Source organism: Choloepus didactylus, chromosome 10, assembly GCF_015220235.1.
Source record: "Choloepus didactylus isolate mChoDid1 chromosome 10, mChoDid1.pri, whole genome shotgun sequence".
Lineage (NCBI taxonomy): Eukaryota > Metazoa > Chordata > Mammalia > Pilosa > Megalonychidae > Choloepus > Choloepus didactylus.
In genome coordinates, this window is record NC_051316.1 from 20,322,795 (window position 1) to 20,338,603 (window position 15,809).

The following is a 15,809-nucleotide window of genomic DNA, read 5'->3' on the forward strand; positions in this document are numbered from 1 at the left end:
AGGACAGCTCCACCCTCCTGGCTCTCTTTCTCCATTTGGTGCTAAAAGGCCTCCTACAGGCCCCAGAAGCCAGCCCTTTAGGGCACCCAATCTGCTTCCCACTTCAAAGGTCTCCAAGCACCAAATGAATCAAAAATGGTGACAGCCACACAATCCCCCCAGCTGTTAGGATGTTTGCTTTCTTCCTTTCCTTGGGTTTTGTTTTTGTTTTTACCTGGGTTTCCAGAAGGCAAACAAAAACTTAAGGAAAGGGAGCCTCCATCGAGAATAGTCACCCCCAGAGGTGGAGGGTTCGAGGACCCAGTGCAGTCTGATGCGCAAAAATATCAGAACCCAGCCTCCTCAGGATTCCTGACATTTGGGAGGCCACGGTGCAGAAATTAAAGCACCTGATCCAAGCCGATAGAGCCAAATGGCTCCATTTTCCTGCTCCACAGGCCAAGAGCAGCTGTTGAGCTGCTGACAGGGGTTGATGGGCAGCTGATCAGGTACCCAGCAGAACGGGCCCCGGATGCATGCAGGATGACAAGCTGCCCAGGTGGATGGAGCTGACCTCTGATGCCAAGAGAGGTGCCCAAACCAGGCGGTCAGCACGTGGAGGCTCTCTGCTGCTCATTCCAAGCATCGCCACCCAGCACATTTCATTCCCTGCCAGGCTGGGGCTGGAGGGTCTGGGCCTCACATCAGGGGATCCAGGGCTGGTGGGTCCTCTCTGCAGCCAGTTCCGGGCTCAGAGCCAATCACCTCACCACTCCAGGCCTCCACTGCTCAGCAATTAAATGAGTGTCATTAGCAGTGGAAACATTTTTCTAAATAAATTCTTAGGCTGAAACCAAAAAAACTCAACTCACTAGAAAGCAGTACTTGACTAGCATGCACTTAAGTGGAAATGTGCAATTGTCTCTTTATGAGAAAGGCAATAAATGACAACGGTGAGCCTTAGTAACCATCATAAAACACTTGAAAGTGCAAGTTTTAAAAGAGACCTCCAATCCTATTTCCACCTCAATATACTTTTTTTTAATATATACATAACATTTGTCTTTTTAACCATTTTTAAGTGTACAATTTAGTAGCATTAATTACAATTACAGTGTTGCACTACAATCACAACTATCCACTACTAAAACTTTTTCATCACCAATTAACCAATATCTCCCCATTCCCCCTTCCCCAGCTCTTGAGAACCACTAATCTACTTTCTGTCTCTGTGAATTTGCTTACTTTAGGTAATTCATATTAGTAGAGTCATATAACATGTGTCCTTTTGTGTCTGACTTCTTTCACTCAAGGTTCATCCATGTTGTCCCATGCTTCAGGAATTCATTCCTTTTCACAGCTAAATAATGTTCCATTGTATGGCTATGCCACACACTGTTTGTCCATTCATCTGTTGACGGACACCTGGGTTGCTTCCATCTTTGGGTAATTGTGAATAATGCTGCTAGGAACACTGGTGTGCAAGTGTCGGTTTGAGCCCAGGCTTTCAATTCTTCGGGGTGGTATATCTAAGAGTAGATTGTAGGGTTGTATGGTAATTCGATATTTAACTTTGTGAGGAACTGCCAACCTCAGCATCTTTTTTGATTTCCTGTTTTTTTGTTTTAGTTTCAGACTATCAAGAAAATTCTGATTCTTGTGGCCATTTACACAAGAGCAAAGTGTTTAAACAGTTTGCCACATAAACTCAGGATTCTAGAACTCAACAGGGGCAGCTGCTCCCACATCCAAATTCAGAGAATCCCGTTGGCCTGGGATGAAGCAATCGCAAACGGGGAAGTTCTTAGGACAGTTTTTAAAAAATTAATGTAAAAAAATGAAATCTGGGTCAAATTTTGTGAAGCTGAAAAACTCCCCTCAGGGACAATCCAAAAACACAGAGGGCTCCCGAAGGGAGTTTCCCACACCTCAAACCTTCCATTTCAGCAGCTGTTCATATAACGCACCAAAGGTCCATCCCCAAAGAGCCCATGAGCTTGTCTACTCAATGAATGGACTTCCCAAGCTCTCCCCTCACCTGCCCTCTGGTAGAGCCAGGCAAGGACTTTTTAAAAAGCTAAGAGGGCCAAGGATGACCCTGGATGGGATCTGAGGATGGAGGACAGGAGGCTCAAAGGGACACAGTTGAGACATAAGGAAAAGGAAATATAGAATGTAAGCTTTGTATCATTGTTTAATCTCTTGTCTTAGCTGTGCTTAATGGGATTGCATAAAAGAATGTTCTTGTTCATGGGAAGTGTATATGTGAATTATAATGTTTGTTCAAGGATGTGTGCAGCTAGTTCTCATACGTTCAGAAGACAGCAATAGATGATGGATGACAGGGAGAGAGGAAGGGAAAGAAATAGCGGTGTGACAACATGTTAAAGTTAGTGGATCAGGGTATGGGGGGGGTCAAGGAATGCTGGAGTTCTGTGTAGGGGGTTTGTATTGTTTTTGCAACTGTTCCTATAACTTTGAATTTATTTCAAAATAAAATGTAAAAAAAAAAAAAAAAAAGCTAAGAGGAAGACAATGAGAGTGTACTAGTAAGGGTTCTCCGGGGAAACAGAACCAACAAGAGATATCTGTAAATATAAGATGTTATAGAAGTGTCTCATGCAATTGTGGAGATGCACAAGTCCAAATTCCAAAGGGCAGGCAGCAGACTGGCAACTCCAATGAAGGCATTCAATGAACTCCTCAGGAAACACTTCACTCATTGGCTGAAGAAGTGACGGTCTCTCTCTTTCTCACTTAAAAGTCTTCAACTGATTGGATTAAATCAAGCTGATTGCATTCTCTAATTGAAGAAAACACACCCTTCATTGATATAATCAGTCACAGGTGAAGTCAATTAACTGATGATTTAACAACCAGCCACAAATGTCCTTGCAGTAATAGTTAGGCCAGTGCTTGCTTGACCAGACACCTGGGCACCATCACCTGGCCAAGCTGACACATAAACCTAACCATCACAGGGAGAAAAGGCAAAAAGCTGTGGCAGCAACCTCCTACTCATTTATTTCAATTTAGAGAAGTAAATGTCCACCCTAGGGGCTTAAAAAAATGGGGTCAATAAATTGAAGTCTTCCTAAATCTTTTCAATGACATACAAAAGCAGCCTCCTTGCTGACAATAAACAAAAGCTAAAGAAGCTTCCTTTGACCAATACCCTTCATGTCAACCTCTTCCTTCTCTTCCCCAGGAAAACCACTTTTGGTGGTCTGAAGCGTTGAAAATTAAAGAAAAACTTTTAAAGATCTTAAAATGTTTGAGCTTATTCCAGGGATTCATATGTCTATAGAAACAGTCTGGGGGACAAGAGGTGGGGTTTTTTTTAAGATAAATTCTATGCAGTACAAATCCTTCTGTAACTTAATTTTCTCCCCACTCACCAATCACTCTTTGCGATCTCCCTCTACTAGCATCTATAAGTTTCCATATTCATTTTAATCACTATATAAAATAATCCATATTTAGAAATGGCATTGTTAAAAGGTGACAGGTGTTTCCAACTTTTCACTAACACAACACTAACACCTTTCACTATAGTAAGCAGCTTTATACATGCCTCTAGGAACACATGTATTTTCTTTTTTTTTTTTTAATAATTCAATTTTATTGAGATATATTCACATACCATACAGTGTATTTTCTTTCAGAGTAGACCACAAAGTATCCAACTTTGACTTCAGCCCATCTAATGGGTCAAAACTAGCATATGATGATTGTTTTTAATTTGTATGTTCTGGAATCCTAATAAGGCCAAAACTCCTTTCGTACATTTTTGGCATTCTGTATTTGTTCTCCAGTAAGCTACCCACGTCCATGTATCAACTGGGTGGTTTACCTTTTCTTATTTATCTTAGGAGTTCTTTACATATTCTGGATACTGGTCTATATGGTCTCAATATTTTTACCTATTTACATCTTCTAGGGTTCTAGATGTAAAAATTTTCTCTCCACCCAAAGGTCTGAAGTTTCAAGTGGTACCCCAAAGCCTCCCAAACCAAGGACCAGAAACCTGGGCCTTTTGTGGTTGTTGCTATTGGTGAAAAGGTGGGGGATGGGGGCAATAAATAAGCGAACACTAACATGCCTTCCTGCCTCCCTGTCTACACTTTAATATTATTTTTGTTTTGATAAAACAATGGAGGGTGACAAGGGTTTAAAAATGGCTTATTCCACACTGAAAGACATTTTTCCCTGACGTGGTCATAGGAGCACCTTACCAAAAGGGGTTGTGTAATGAAGCGGTTAAAGTTAAATGGAGTTGGACTCCGGTAGAGCTGAACACCTGAGACCCTCCCTACATGCATGTGCATGGCCGTTCTCCAAGAGGGAGAAGAGTTACGATACTCCTAATCTTCCAACACGGGACTCCCGGCTCCGCCAAAGAATAAGGGAGCTCCCTCCCACCCACCTACACCCACACCGCACACTACACAGCTGGAAGGCCCCTCAGCCCTTGCTGTCTTCTCTCCCTTCTCATTCCCTTTGGGAAGCACAGAAAACCAGCATCTTTTGGAATTTAGAGCGGCCCATAGGAATCCCAGGATTTGGCTGATGGGCAATTCCGACGAAGGACAGGGAGAAGACAAGATCACGAAACCAACATTAATAGGTGCATCTTGCTTGGCTCCACCTGCAAAGAAATCAACTCTAAAAGGCCATTTTCCAGGGTGGTGAAAAATTTTAGTCATGGTTGGCGGTGAGTATTTGCATGGCATTTTAAATGTAATTAATGCCACTGAATTGCACACTTGAAAACGGCTAAAATGGCAAATATATGTTACTACAATGATATCTTTTAAAAAAAAAAAAACATTTCTGAGATAGCTAGGAAAACTGAGGATGGTCGGGGTATCAGATAACAGTAAGGAATCATGGCTAATGTGCTAATAATATTGAGATTATATGAAAAAAGAGTTCTTATCATTCATGCTGACATATTTACAGGTAAAACAATCAAGTTGCCTAGGATCTGATATGTGGGCCAGGAAAAATGAAATAAATCCCAGAGAATGATGAATACTGTTGACATTGGGTGGAAAATATAGAGGGCTCTTAAGGATGGAATCCTGTCCCCACAAAGGTATGTTTGAGTTCCAACCCGTTTCCACAGGTGTGAACTCATCTGTCAACAGGATCTTCAAAGGTCCTAGTTAGATGAAGCCGAGAGGAATCAGGGTGGACCCTAGAGTCCTCATATGCAGAGAAAATCTGGATTTAGTAGGAGATGGAAAGTGACAGGTGACCATGTGATGGAGGCAGGGACTAACCTATGGAAGCTGGCAAGCCACCACCAGAATGCTGCTGAATTAAGGGAAAGCATGGCCCGTAGATACTTCGATGTCAGACTTCCAGCCTCCAAAACTGTGAGACAACAAACTCCTGTTGTTTAAGCCAAGCTGGTCTGTGATATTTGTTAGCACAGCCCTGGCAAGCTAAGACAGGGGTCCACTGTACTGGTCTCTCCGATTTCATGTATATCTTAAGTTTTCTATAATTAAAAGCTTACCAAAAAAAAGAAGTAGTTCTGGCAATCCAGAAACTAGACTAAGCCATTGTGACTTATGGTCCCTTCAATGAAAAGCTGTTTGGCCTCAAAGGTGTGACAGTCCCCCAGCAACTGCCTGACACTGCTTCCAGTAATGTCCTTCCCATTTGAGTCTTTCTAAGAGAATCTGCTAAACTCTACTGTCAATTCCACTGGCTACAGTCATGCATTGGTTTCCTTTTAATATTTTTAAATTCTTTATTCTGAAATAATTTCAAATCTACTGAAAAGTTGCAATAACAGTGCATACAACCACCCTTCTGCTTTTTTGCTCAGATTCACTCATTTTTCACAATTTGCCCCAAGTGCTTCCTCATGCAGTATGCATTGCCCCTCCCTGCTTACCACCCCTTCTCCTGCTTATCACAGCAAATCCCAGATACATCTGCTGAGCCCAGATGCTCAAATCTGGACTCCATGCATTCCAAACAACAAATGCCCCATTCCCCAGGAGATCACCAACTGCTTTGGGTTCCACCTTTGGGTTCCCACTGCTCTTCCTGCATCTATATCTTTGCTGCCCTCTCTGTGCAAGTCCACGGGGTGACTGTGGGCTGCTGCCTGTCATTGTCATGGGTTCACTTATGCACCACAGCTCTGCTCAAGTTCAACTCTCCTTAGAAAACGTTTCGCAAATCTTAACTGACGGCACTTGAAGAGTCAGCACCCAGGAAGGGACACTTAATTTTTGTAAGCACTTCTCCATAAGTCATATCGCCTGCCCCTTCTCCATCAATCGTGGTCTTTCCGGGGTCAATTTCCTTTGTATCTCTCAGAGTGCCTGGCACGGTGCTGGGAACTAAGAGAAGGAAGAAACATTCCTTGACCTTTCCTGTCTGGTTATCTCCACCATCCCACCCCGACACACATGGTTTTGTGGGTGTGTGGGTGTGATTATTCTACAATACATAACCTAAAATTGCCCGCTTTAACCACTTCCAAGGAGACAACTCAGTGGCGTTAATTACATTCCCAACGTTGGTTACCATCACCACCATCCGTGACCAAAACTTTCCCATCTCCCCAAACAGAAACTCTGTTGGACTGTTATATATTCTGAATCTGCACCTTTAACGTTCTTCCTTGGCATCTGTTTCATTTCACCATCAGAAGATCTTCCATTACCGGCGCCTCGGCCCTAATAGGTGTAAACAGTTCCTGACTGCCGCAATCCCATGTGCTCTGATTGGCCCTGGAGCTACAGGGAAGAGAAGTCAGGGTGCTGCCTCTCCCAAACACACCCTGATATGTGTGTGCACATCAACTTTTCCACCCCCGTGCCAAAGAAGTACACTCAAACACTTAAAAACTAACATTTCCCCCCAAATTAATATGTAGGACATGCAAGCACCTAGAGCTAAGTTTTTATGGACTTCTCATCACACATCTGCTAAGCCCACTCTGATTTCACAGATGAGAGTAAATCCAGTTCGTTTCTGCCTTCAAGTTTCCCACAATCAATCAATAAAACTAAGCAAACAAGGTGAAGCTCCTCCTTGCACTGGGCTTGCCGAGAAGCAACAGTGACAAACATGCCCATCCTGGACAAAGATGAGGGAAGTCTCCACCAGCGCTGGCCAACAGAGCTTTCTGCAATGATGGAAATGTTGTATATCTGCACAGTCCAATACGGGAGCCGCCAGTCCCACGGGGTTGCTGCACACTTGAAATGTAGCTAGTACAAGGGAGGAAGTAAATCTTCAATTCCGTTTAATTTTCCTATTTACTGCATGTCTGTGTTTCCAGGGGCTTCTGGGGGTCGGTGTTTCCCGGTGGTTCTAGGAGTGTTGTCATCCTTCTGCATTTAATTTTAATTCATTTTCACTTAACTAAATGTAACTAGCAACCAACATATTCAACAGCACAGGTCTGTAATGAGGAGTTTAGGCCAAAATGTTTCTACAATTTAAGTGCATATTGTGTTAGCTATCCCTCCAGGAGGGCGACTGGGTGTGGAAACCATTAGGCTCAGAGCATTTGGGATCGAGGAACCCTCCCCCACGCCTGGAAATAGTGAAGAAGCCGCCACATTCTCTCCCCCACAATAACATCTCAGAAGTGACAGAGTGCTTACTGAAGCTCATTCCAAAGACAATTAAAGGCACAAACACATATCCCATTTCCCAGTGGAATTGAAGACTTTCTAGAAAATAAGCAACTTAGCAGAATTAGGCCAAACCGTGCTTTAATTATCTCATTCCCTTTAGTATTTAAAAAAAAGAAAGGAAAAAAAAAAAAAAAAAAACTCTAGAAATCCCCAAAAGGGTGCAAACCACACCAACACAATTCTCGATTCTGAAAAGCTTTATGAAAATTCCTGACATTGTTCCACAACTACTTTGCCACTCTGTTAATACGATTTTAAACAGATTACACCCCCAGATGTATTTTATTGCAACTGCACTTGCAAAGAGAGGTTGTCCTGCCCTTATTTCCAACTTGGCAAGCTCCTTGACAAAACCAAATAAATACGTACTAGAGAAAGGAGAGTGGTATAAAACCCCAGCCAGTTGCAGCCATAATTAATGGGCCAAAGATACATTTGCCACTTAGATCTTTACTTCAAAACAAAGAAGCCCACACCATATACTGAAATTCTAACACTTCTGTTACTGTGGCACAGTTGGTGAACAATGCAAAACCAAAGAATCCAAAGGGTCACGGAGAAGCCGTGTTTTCAAAACCAATCGTCTTAGCCTGATAGTCCTTTCATGAAATTGCTAGTAGCCATGCAGCAGGAGTACAACCAATAAAAAAACAGATTCAACCAGCAATGGTTACTTTGCAAAGCCAAGCCCACTGGTTACTTTTCTCTGAAGCCTTGAAAGCTTGGTGTTCACAGGATCCACTCGGTGATCACTGCAGGGTCCCCAAGGAAGGAACTATCTTAATGCTAACTTTCTTTACAAGGAACAGAGTCACAGCCAACAACTCAGGGCAAGGAAGATGAGCCATCCTTGAGGAGGGACCAGTGGGGCCCAGCTTTGCAGCCCGTGGCCACGTGGTAACCACAGGATGCTGACACGTGATGGGGGATGGAGGAAGAAGGAAGTGGGGGAGGGGAGAAGGAGCAGGGAGATCTACCGTTCTCACTCTAGGATCACTGAAATGGACCAGATATACACAAAAAGGCCTCTGGCGTCAACAAACCATTTCAGGGGATGGTCGTAGACCTTGAAGACCAGTTTCTTCAACCTGAGTATAACTCTAAATTACATAATTAGAACTCTCCAAGGGAAAAGAACACAGAGCTTACACAAATTTCCGGTGCTTAATCAGATTCACTCACACTGGCCAGGGTTCTCCAGATGCAGGATCCCAAACCATTCACACCCAGTTCCCATTTCAATGATAATGATAACTTTTCACATCCTGGCCTCCTACGAATGCATTTTAAAGACGTGCCAGTTCTCCAGCTGAAACCTTTCTAAATGAGATTAATCTCTTCTACCTGTCAGACCAGCTGTCCCCCCACTCCTGTGTTTCTATCCCACTGACTTGAGAAAAACAGATTACAAAGGGAAGAATGGATAAAATCCAGACTCTGCCAGGCTCAAAATGTATCTGAGGTTAAACCAAGGCTAAACTTTCACTGGGCAACAAGTAATTCACTGCACAACACATCAGAATACACATATTCACATAAGAACACCAATTACAACTGTACTTTGAATAAATAACAGAAGATACAACCACAGAAACAGAAAGGGCGTCTCACATTGTCATATCAATCTGCAGATTCACGTCACCAAAAACTATCCCTGGTAAATGCAAGTTTTAAAATCCATGTTGGGTTTTTTCGCAAGCAGAAAATTAAGCAGAGTACTTGTGAGTTTTGTAACTATAACTTGCTTTTCTAACCAAAAATTCAGCCTCAGAGTCACCCATCGCGGTTTCTGATAAATACTTAAGTATAATGGCTTATTTCGAATGTCAGGTAGGATCGCTACTGTTAAGGCACACAAGGGTTAAACGTGATCTAGTTATCAAATATCGAAAATTTTCAAATGTGTAGTTCTTTTTTGCCTTGTACACAGCCATAATAAGAAAAACATGTTGTCTTACTATATACGTAAAAAGCTTTTCTTTTTCCACGAAGTCTTCTTATTCAAGACGTTTTCATTGATTTTCTTCTGGAGGGCTCACTATCATTATATATTATGACCATCACTCCAGGGATGGGGTCAAAATGGGGGGATGATGGATCCCCAAATTCCACCATTCCTTGCCTATCTTTGGAGGGGATACACAGTCTCCTATCAGGTACATGTCTTTAGGGAACGGGGTGTCTAAGGCAACTCATGATTCCTTCGTCTTATACACAAAATACACTCAGATTACACAGATTCCTCTTCACAGCAGAAAAGATGCTGAACACCCAAATTTAGTGTGATACATAATTTTATTCATATATTATTAGATATTCATGAGTTATCACTTCTTTGGATTTGCAGTTACCCTTGCTCCTCCAGAGGGAAGGGGATTATAACCAGCTTCCCCTCTACAGATTATTATTATTTCACAAGAAAAAAATTTACCTTGGCACAGGGTTCAAAGATGAAAATGACACTGCATTGCTCTGTTCATCAGAGCTTTCTTAAATCCGACAGGAAATGAGGCAACGTTCAAACGACTCCACCAGAAACGTGAGCATCTTTACGGTTCTCCTGACATCTTTGATTTAAGTAACAGACCTCTCAACCTTTCTCTTATCACACATCTCCAACCATTCACCAGAGCAACCCCACACCCCCAACCCGTGCAACCAAAGCCCCCAAGGCACACGGATGGCAAGACGGAGTTTTTGTAGCTCAATTAACCGCAGTGTGGTCACCAGCAAATACTCGCATGTGCACTTCGAGTCAACGTATTTAACGCCCCCTCCTGTCTCCCCCCACCCCGAGGAAACAGACCTCCAGACACTAAAACTCTTACGGGGTGGTGGATGGGGGGTGCGAAATCGACAGAGACTTCACTAGTGATGGAAATCCTGCAGATGGGCTTAGCAAGAATTTACTGGCTTAGCAAGAATTTACTAGCTTATTTACCATTTCACCGTGTACCCAAAGCGGCTTTACACTTTAATGAACAGCGATATATCTGCAAACCTGCTTCTCAAATCAAGTCATCAGTAATATCCGCATGATCAGCATCTGCTTAAACGAAAACGCCCTCCAGGAAAGGCTCCTCAGCATTTCTGATTTCTTTCCATTGGGCGGGCTAAGCTGGGATGGTTAGACCCGCGGGAGGACCGGATACTGCCAACGCACGGTTCGCAGCAGGACTCGGGGGAACCTGAAGCCCACCCCCGTACCTGCAACTGGTCCCCTAATTCTCACCTCCCTGCAGGAATGCGGGCGGGAGGAGGTAATGCTAGAAACCCATTTACGTGCATCTAGGTCATTACAGTAAACGGCGCATCTTACATTTCGGTGTAATTTAAGGCAAATCTCTTCTGTCTCCAAACTTCCCCGGCTAGGGGAGACTGCTTGCCCTCCCCCCACGCCGGCAGGGGGCCCGGAATCCGGCGGGAGGCGCGCAGGCGGGAGGTGTACCCGGAGTCCCGACTGGATGAATGAGTGCTGCCTCCTCCCGGCACTTTATGCCAATCCCCACCACCACCGCCCCCTCGGAACACTCCGGCCTCCGTGCCTCTCCAGAGGTATCGCGCGCCCCGGGACTGAGTGTCACGGGAACGGGATCCAAAGCCCAGGATCCACGCCTCCCGAAACAGCTCAGGGCACCGCAGGGGAAGCGGATGTCCCTTGTGAAAAATACAGCCCGGGGAGACAGACCCGGCCCCTCCAGACGCGCGCCACCTCCCGAGTTCCAGGATGTGATCCGAAGACGACCAAGTCCCTCAACAACCAGTTGCGCGCCCAGGGACCCCCGACCCGAGTCACAGCACAGGCCGCTTCGGTCATTCCTGGCGCGGTGGGCAAGATGGATTAAGAGCAAAGAGGAGGGAAGCAAAAGCCCCTTTCAAGACGGCAACTGGTGGGGCGGGGGCGCAGGGGTTAGGGAGCTGCCGGGCTCCCCCACCACCCATCCGGAAGGGCGCGCGGTCCCCGCAGCCTCAGGGTACCTCGCCTGACCAGGCCGCCCACATGGCATCACCCTCACACGTCTCGAGAAGCGAAAACACCGGGGCGGATGGGATCCACGGGAGCCTCGAGCCCTAGAAGGGCAACCTCGGGGAGAAAGGCCCAGAGTCAAGACTCAGAATCACCGGAGACGTTTGCTGTCCCAAAACCAGAATGGGAGCCCCCGGTGCTGGCACGGTGCGCACGCGCGCGCACATACATTCACACGTACATACACACACATACACACTTAAACGATTCTCGGAAACCCCCAGAGAGGGGCTCCCCTCGGGCGTCGGCGCCTGCCGCCGCCACTCTCCCCAGCCCGCCCCTGCCTCCCGCCTCTGGAAACACTTAACAGTCCCCAGAGCGCGTCTTATTAGAACCAGCCCCTGCCGGGGGCGTGGGCCGCGGAGTGGGGCCCGAGGCTGGCGCCAGGCGCTCCGCAGGGGCCCGCGCGCCTAGGCCCCGGCTTTGCCCTCCGTGCAGGGCCGTCCGCCGGCTGCGGGTGCCCACGGGAGATCGGACGCTGGCACGACGACTGGGGAGAGCATGGTCACGCCGCCAGATCACCAAAAAAAGGAACGCGCGGGCGCCGTGTGCCCAGCTTCTGCCCTCGGAAGGGGGGAGCAGCGGGGGCGGCGAGAGGGGCGGCGGTTCCTACCTGAAGTCCTGGACATGCAGAGAAGGAGCGCAGCGGCCACCCAGACGGCGGGGGCGCACAGAGACGCCCGCCGCAGGAGCCCCGCGCCCCGGGCCATGCCGCGGGCCGTGGGGGGGCCGGATAGCCCTCAGCCCGCCGCGCTAGGGTCTCTGGCCGGAGCGGGGGCTCCGGGACCGCAGTGGCGCGCGGGGGCCGGGCGCCACCACCCCTTTCTTCCGTGCGTCCGCTCCCCTTTCTCCCGAGCTCTTCTCAAGTTGGTTCCTTTCGAGAAATTTGTTCTCCTCCTAGTTTCCTGGGCCGGATGTGCTGCTCTGCGCTGGCCGCGACGCGAGTTGGCTGGAGAGCCTCCGGGGCGCGGGCTTGAGCGTCCCGCCGGCCGCCGGGATGAACGCGGAGGGCGGACCGCGGGCGCGCAGGAGGCAGGGTCCCCAGCTCACCCGCCCCGACTGGGCAGAGCAAGGCCGGCGCCGGCGCCCCCTGCCGGAGGGACGCGCTTGGCGGCGGGGCGGGGCACGGGCTCCGCGCGGCCCCGCGGGGATCAGGCAGGAAGCGGGGACACGGGGACAGCCGCCCGGTCCGCAGACGGGCTTACCGCGCCTCCCTCGGACTTGCGCCTCTGGAAACTTAAACTCAGAGATGGCGCCTTGGGAGCGTTCAGCTGCACATCGCCGGGGCTACCCACTCCGCAGAGGCGCCCGGGGTAGTTGCCACCCACCTTCAGGGGGCGGGACACCCGGGGACGTTGATCACAAATTAGTAACTCCGGGCTTCATTGCGCCTCGCCAGCCCACACAGGGGCGAATCAGAGCCTCCTCGTTCCAGAAACCAGCAGTGCGGGAGAAGGAGGAGAAGCGAGGGCTTGGAAAATCGAAATGTTCAAGAAAAGAAAGAGGCTGGGTCGCTGCTGGCGCCCCCCCGGACCCTCCTCGTCACCGTGTCTCTCAGAAACGCTCAAAAACTGCTGCCGAGTGGGGCTGCGTGCAGGGAGCCCTCGGGAGCGCGATGCTATCTGAAGCTTCCGTGGCTTTTGGTTTACTGTTAAAAGCAAATTGTGTAATTTTACCCATTAAAGTCAGAACACTATTTGTTCTCTGCAGAGCCCCCGGAACATGAAGAAGTAATTTGCTTCACTTGTAAGAGACATTTTGAACGCAATTCAAATAGCATATTTTCTTGCTTATTCTTGGTTTTGCTTAACACATGCAACGGACTGGAATTTGAAGTCCTAACCCTCCTGTTTGCAACTTAGGAATTTTCTTTGTTTTTCCTCTCTTGGAGGAAAGGATTTGGATTGGGATTCGCCCGCATTTCAGTTTGTTTGTTTTATGAGATTTATTTTTAAACCGAGTATCAAGCAGTTTGTTTTGCGTTTTTGTTCAAGTATCATTTCCGGCTAGCTCCAGGGAATTAGGGAGCTGCCCTGGCATTGGGTGCTGGACCTGGAGACCCCTGAGCTAGTCTCCCTATAATTTCCCCTCAATGGGCCTCAGATATATCAGAAAATAAAAATTCCCTTGCTGTGCTGTGCTAACAAAATGGCTTAGCCAGCCCTGCCCCATTACCCCCTGTTAAAATGGATTAGGCCTAGCACTGCCTCTGCTGAATTTGTTTGGGGGAAATGTCTCACAGTTTTCATTCCTTATTCACGTTAGAGGCCTTGTGACTAGGGCTGGCCGTGGACTCCCAGGAATCCCCCAGGGGGAGAATAGAAGACCCCCAGGCCCTCTGCTGGGTGGTAACATCACTGCCAAGCTTCCATGGACCCCAAATGCCATGAAATCTAAATGGGGCCTGCTCTGCTGGTGGTTGTTTCATCTTTTTTCATCTTTTTTTCATCTTTTTTTACCTTCCCTTGGGGGATCTCCAGGATGCTTTTAGAGTAAATAAGATTTTAAGAGTTGGTTTTGCAACACTTTTTTTTTTCCCAGAATCTTCCATTCTGGATCTAATGAAAATAAAACGGGGCCGCCAAGCCCTACCCTCAAAAATAAGTATCCACAAGGCTTGGACCTTTCCGTGCTGCTTGTGCACCTCAGACACCCAGGTCTCAGCATCTTTTCCTTTTTGCTGCACATCGTTTAAGATTATAGTTCCACAACCATTCAGTTAAAGCTGTGCCACTTATTCTTGGTGTAAGTTTTTTCCTTTGGGAAAATGACCTAATCCTGCCTCAGCCCCTCATCTGTATGTGATTGTCACATGACTGGGTTCCCCACAAACCTGATCTAAGAGTTCAAGCAACAATATACAGAAAGAGACACATTTTTTTTTTAATTTTATTGTGGCAGCATATACATAGCATAAAGTTTGCCATTTTGCCCATTTTTAAAGGTGCAATTTCAAAAGTATTAAATTACATTTACAATGTTTTTCTACCATCACCACCATCTGTTACCAAAACTTGTTATCACCCCAAACAATAATTCCCCAAACCTCCTGTTTTAGTTTCCTAGTCTGCTCAAGCAAATACCATGAAATGTGTTAGGTTCAACAATGGGAATTTATTAGGTCACAGTTTTGAGACTGGAAAAATGTCCAAATTAGGGCAACATCTAGGTGATGTTTTCTCCCTAAAGACTGCAGCTCCCCAAAGACTGCAGCGTTCTGGGGCTACCAGCCAGCCATCCTTGGTCCTTAGCGCCTCTGTCACGTGGCAATTCACACGATGGCTACTTAGTGGCCTCTCCTTTTTCTTCTGTTTCCTTGATTTCAGCTTCTTGCTTCCTGTGGCTTTCTTCTGTCTGAATTTCATTCTGCTTATAAGGGACTCCAGCTATAGGATTAAGGCCCATCCTGATTGAGATGGGTGACACCTTAACTGAAGTATCCTCATCAAAAGGTCCTACTTAAAATGGGTTCATACCCATAGGAGTAGATTAGATTTAAGAACATGTTTTTCTGGAGTAAATACAGCTTCAAACCACCACACCTGCCTTACTTCTTGTAACCTCTAATCTACTTTCTGTCATTATGAGTTTGCTTATTCTAGATATTTCATGTAAGTAGAATCATACAGTTTTTGTCCTTCAGTGTTGGGCTTCTTACGCCAAGCTTAGCATGTTTTCAAAGTTCATCCATATTGTAGCACATATCAGAACTTCATTCCTTTTTATTACTGAATTGTATTCCATTGTATGTATTTACTAGAACATGTACTTTTGCGTAGAGATCAGAAATGTAGGTAATATTGCACTATTCCTTAAAGTTTTTTTTTTAAAAAGTGCCTTTCAGCAATTTTCTTTCTCCAAAGTTTCCATATCTATACCTCCTGCCTGCCCTTTCCTTTCTGCAGTTCAGAATTGAAAGATAAACACTATAAGCAAAATGGGAGGAGTCAAAATATGAGCTTTCAATTATTTAGCAGAATGCTTCCATCCAAGGCCACACTGGGACTACTTACTCCTTCCAATCTCTACTGGATCTCTGTCACGGCTTAACAAATCACCCCAGAGCTTTACAGCTTGAAACAATAAACATCTATCATCACACATAGTTTCTGTGGGTCAGGAATTCAGGAGTG

At 46.4% G+C, this 15,809-nt stretch overlaps 1 protein-coding gene across 1 annotated transcript in view; it reads right to left on the reverse strand.

Annotated features, from left to right (window-relative positions):
- Positions 1 to 12,665, reverse strand: part of ROR2 (receptor tyrosine kinase like orphan receptor 2) — a 258,944-nt gene extending 246,279 nt beyond the window's left edge. Inside the window, exon 1 of the mRNA XM_037798256.1 lies at positions 12,290 to 12,665. Coding sequence (XP_037654184.1) covers positions 12,290 to 12,386 — 97 coding nt within the window. The 5' untranslated portion in view covers positions 12,387 to 12,665. The remainder of the gene's footprint in view (positions 1 to 12,289) is intronic.
- Between the last annotated feature and the right edge of the window lie 3,144 nt (positions 12,666 to 15,809).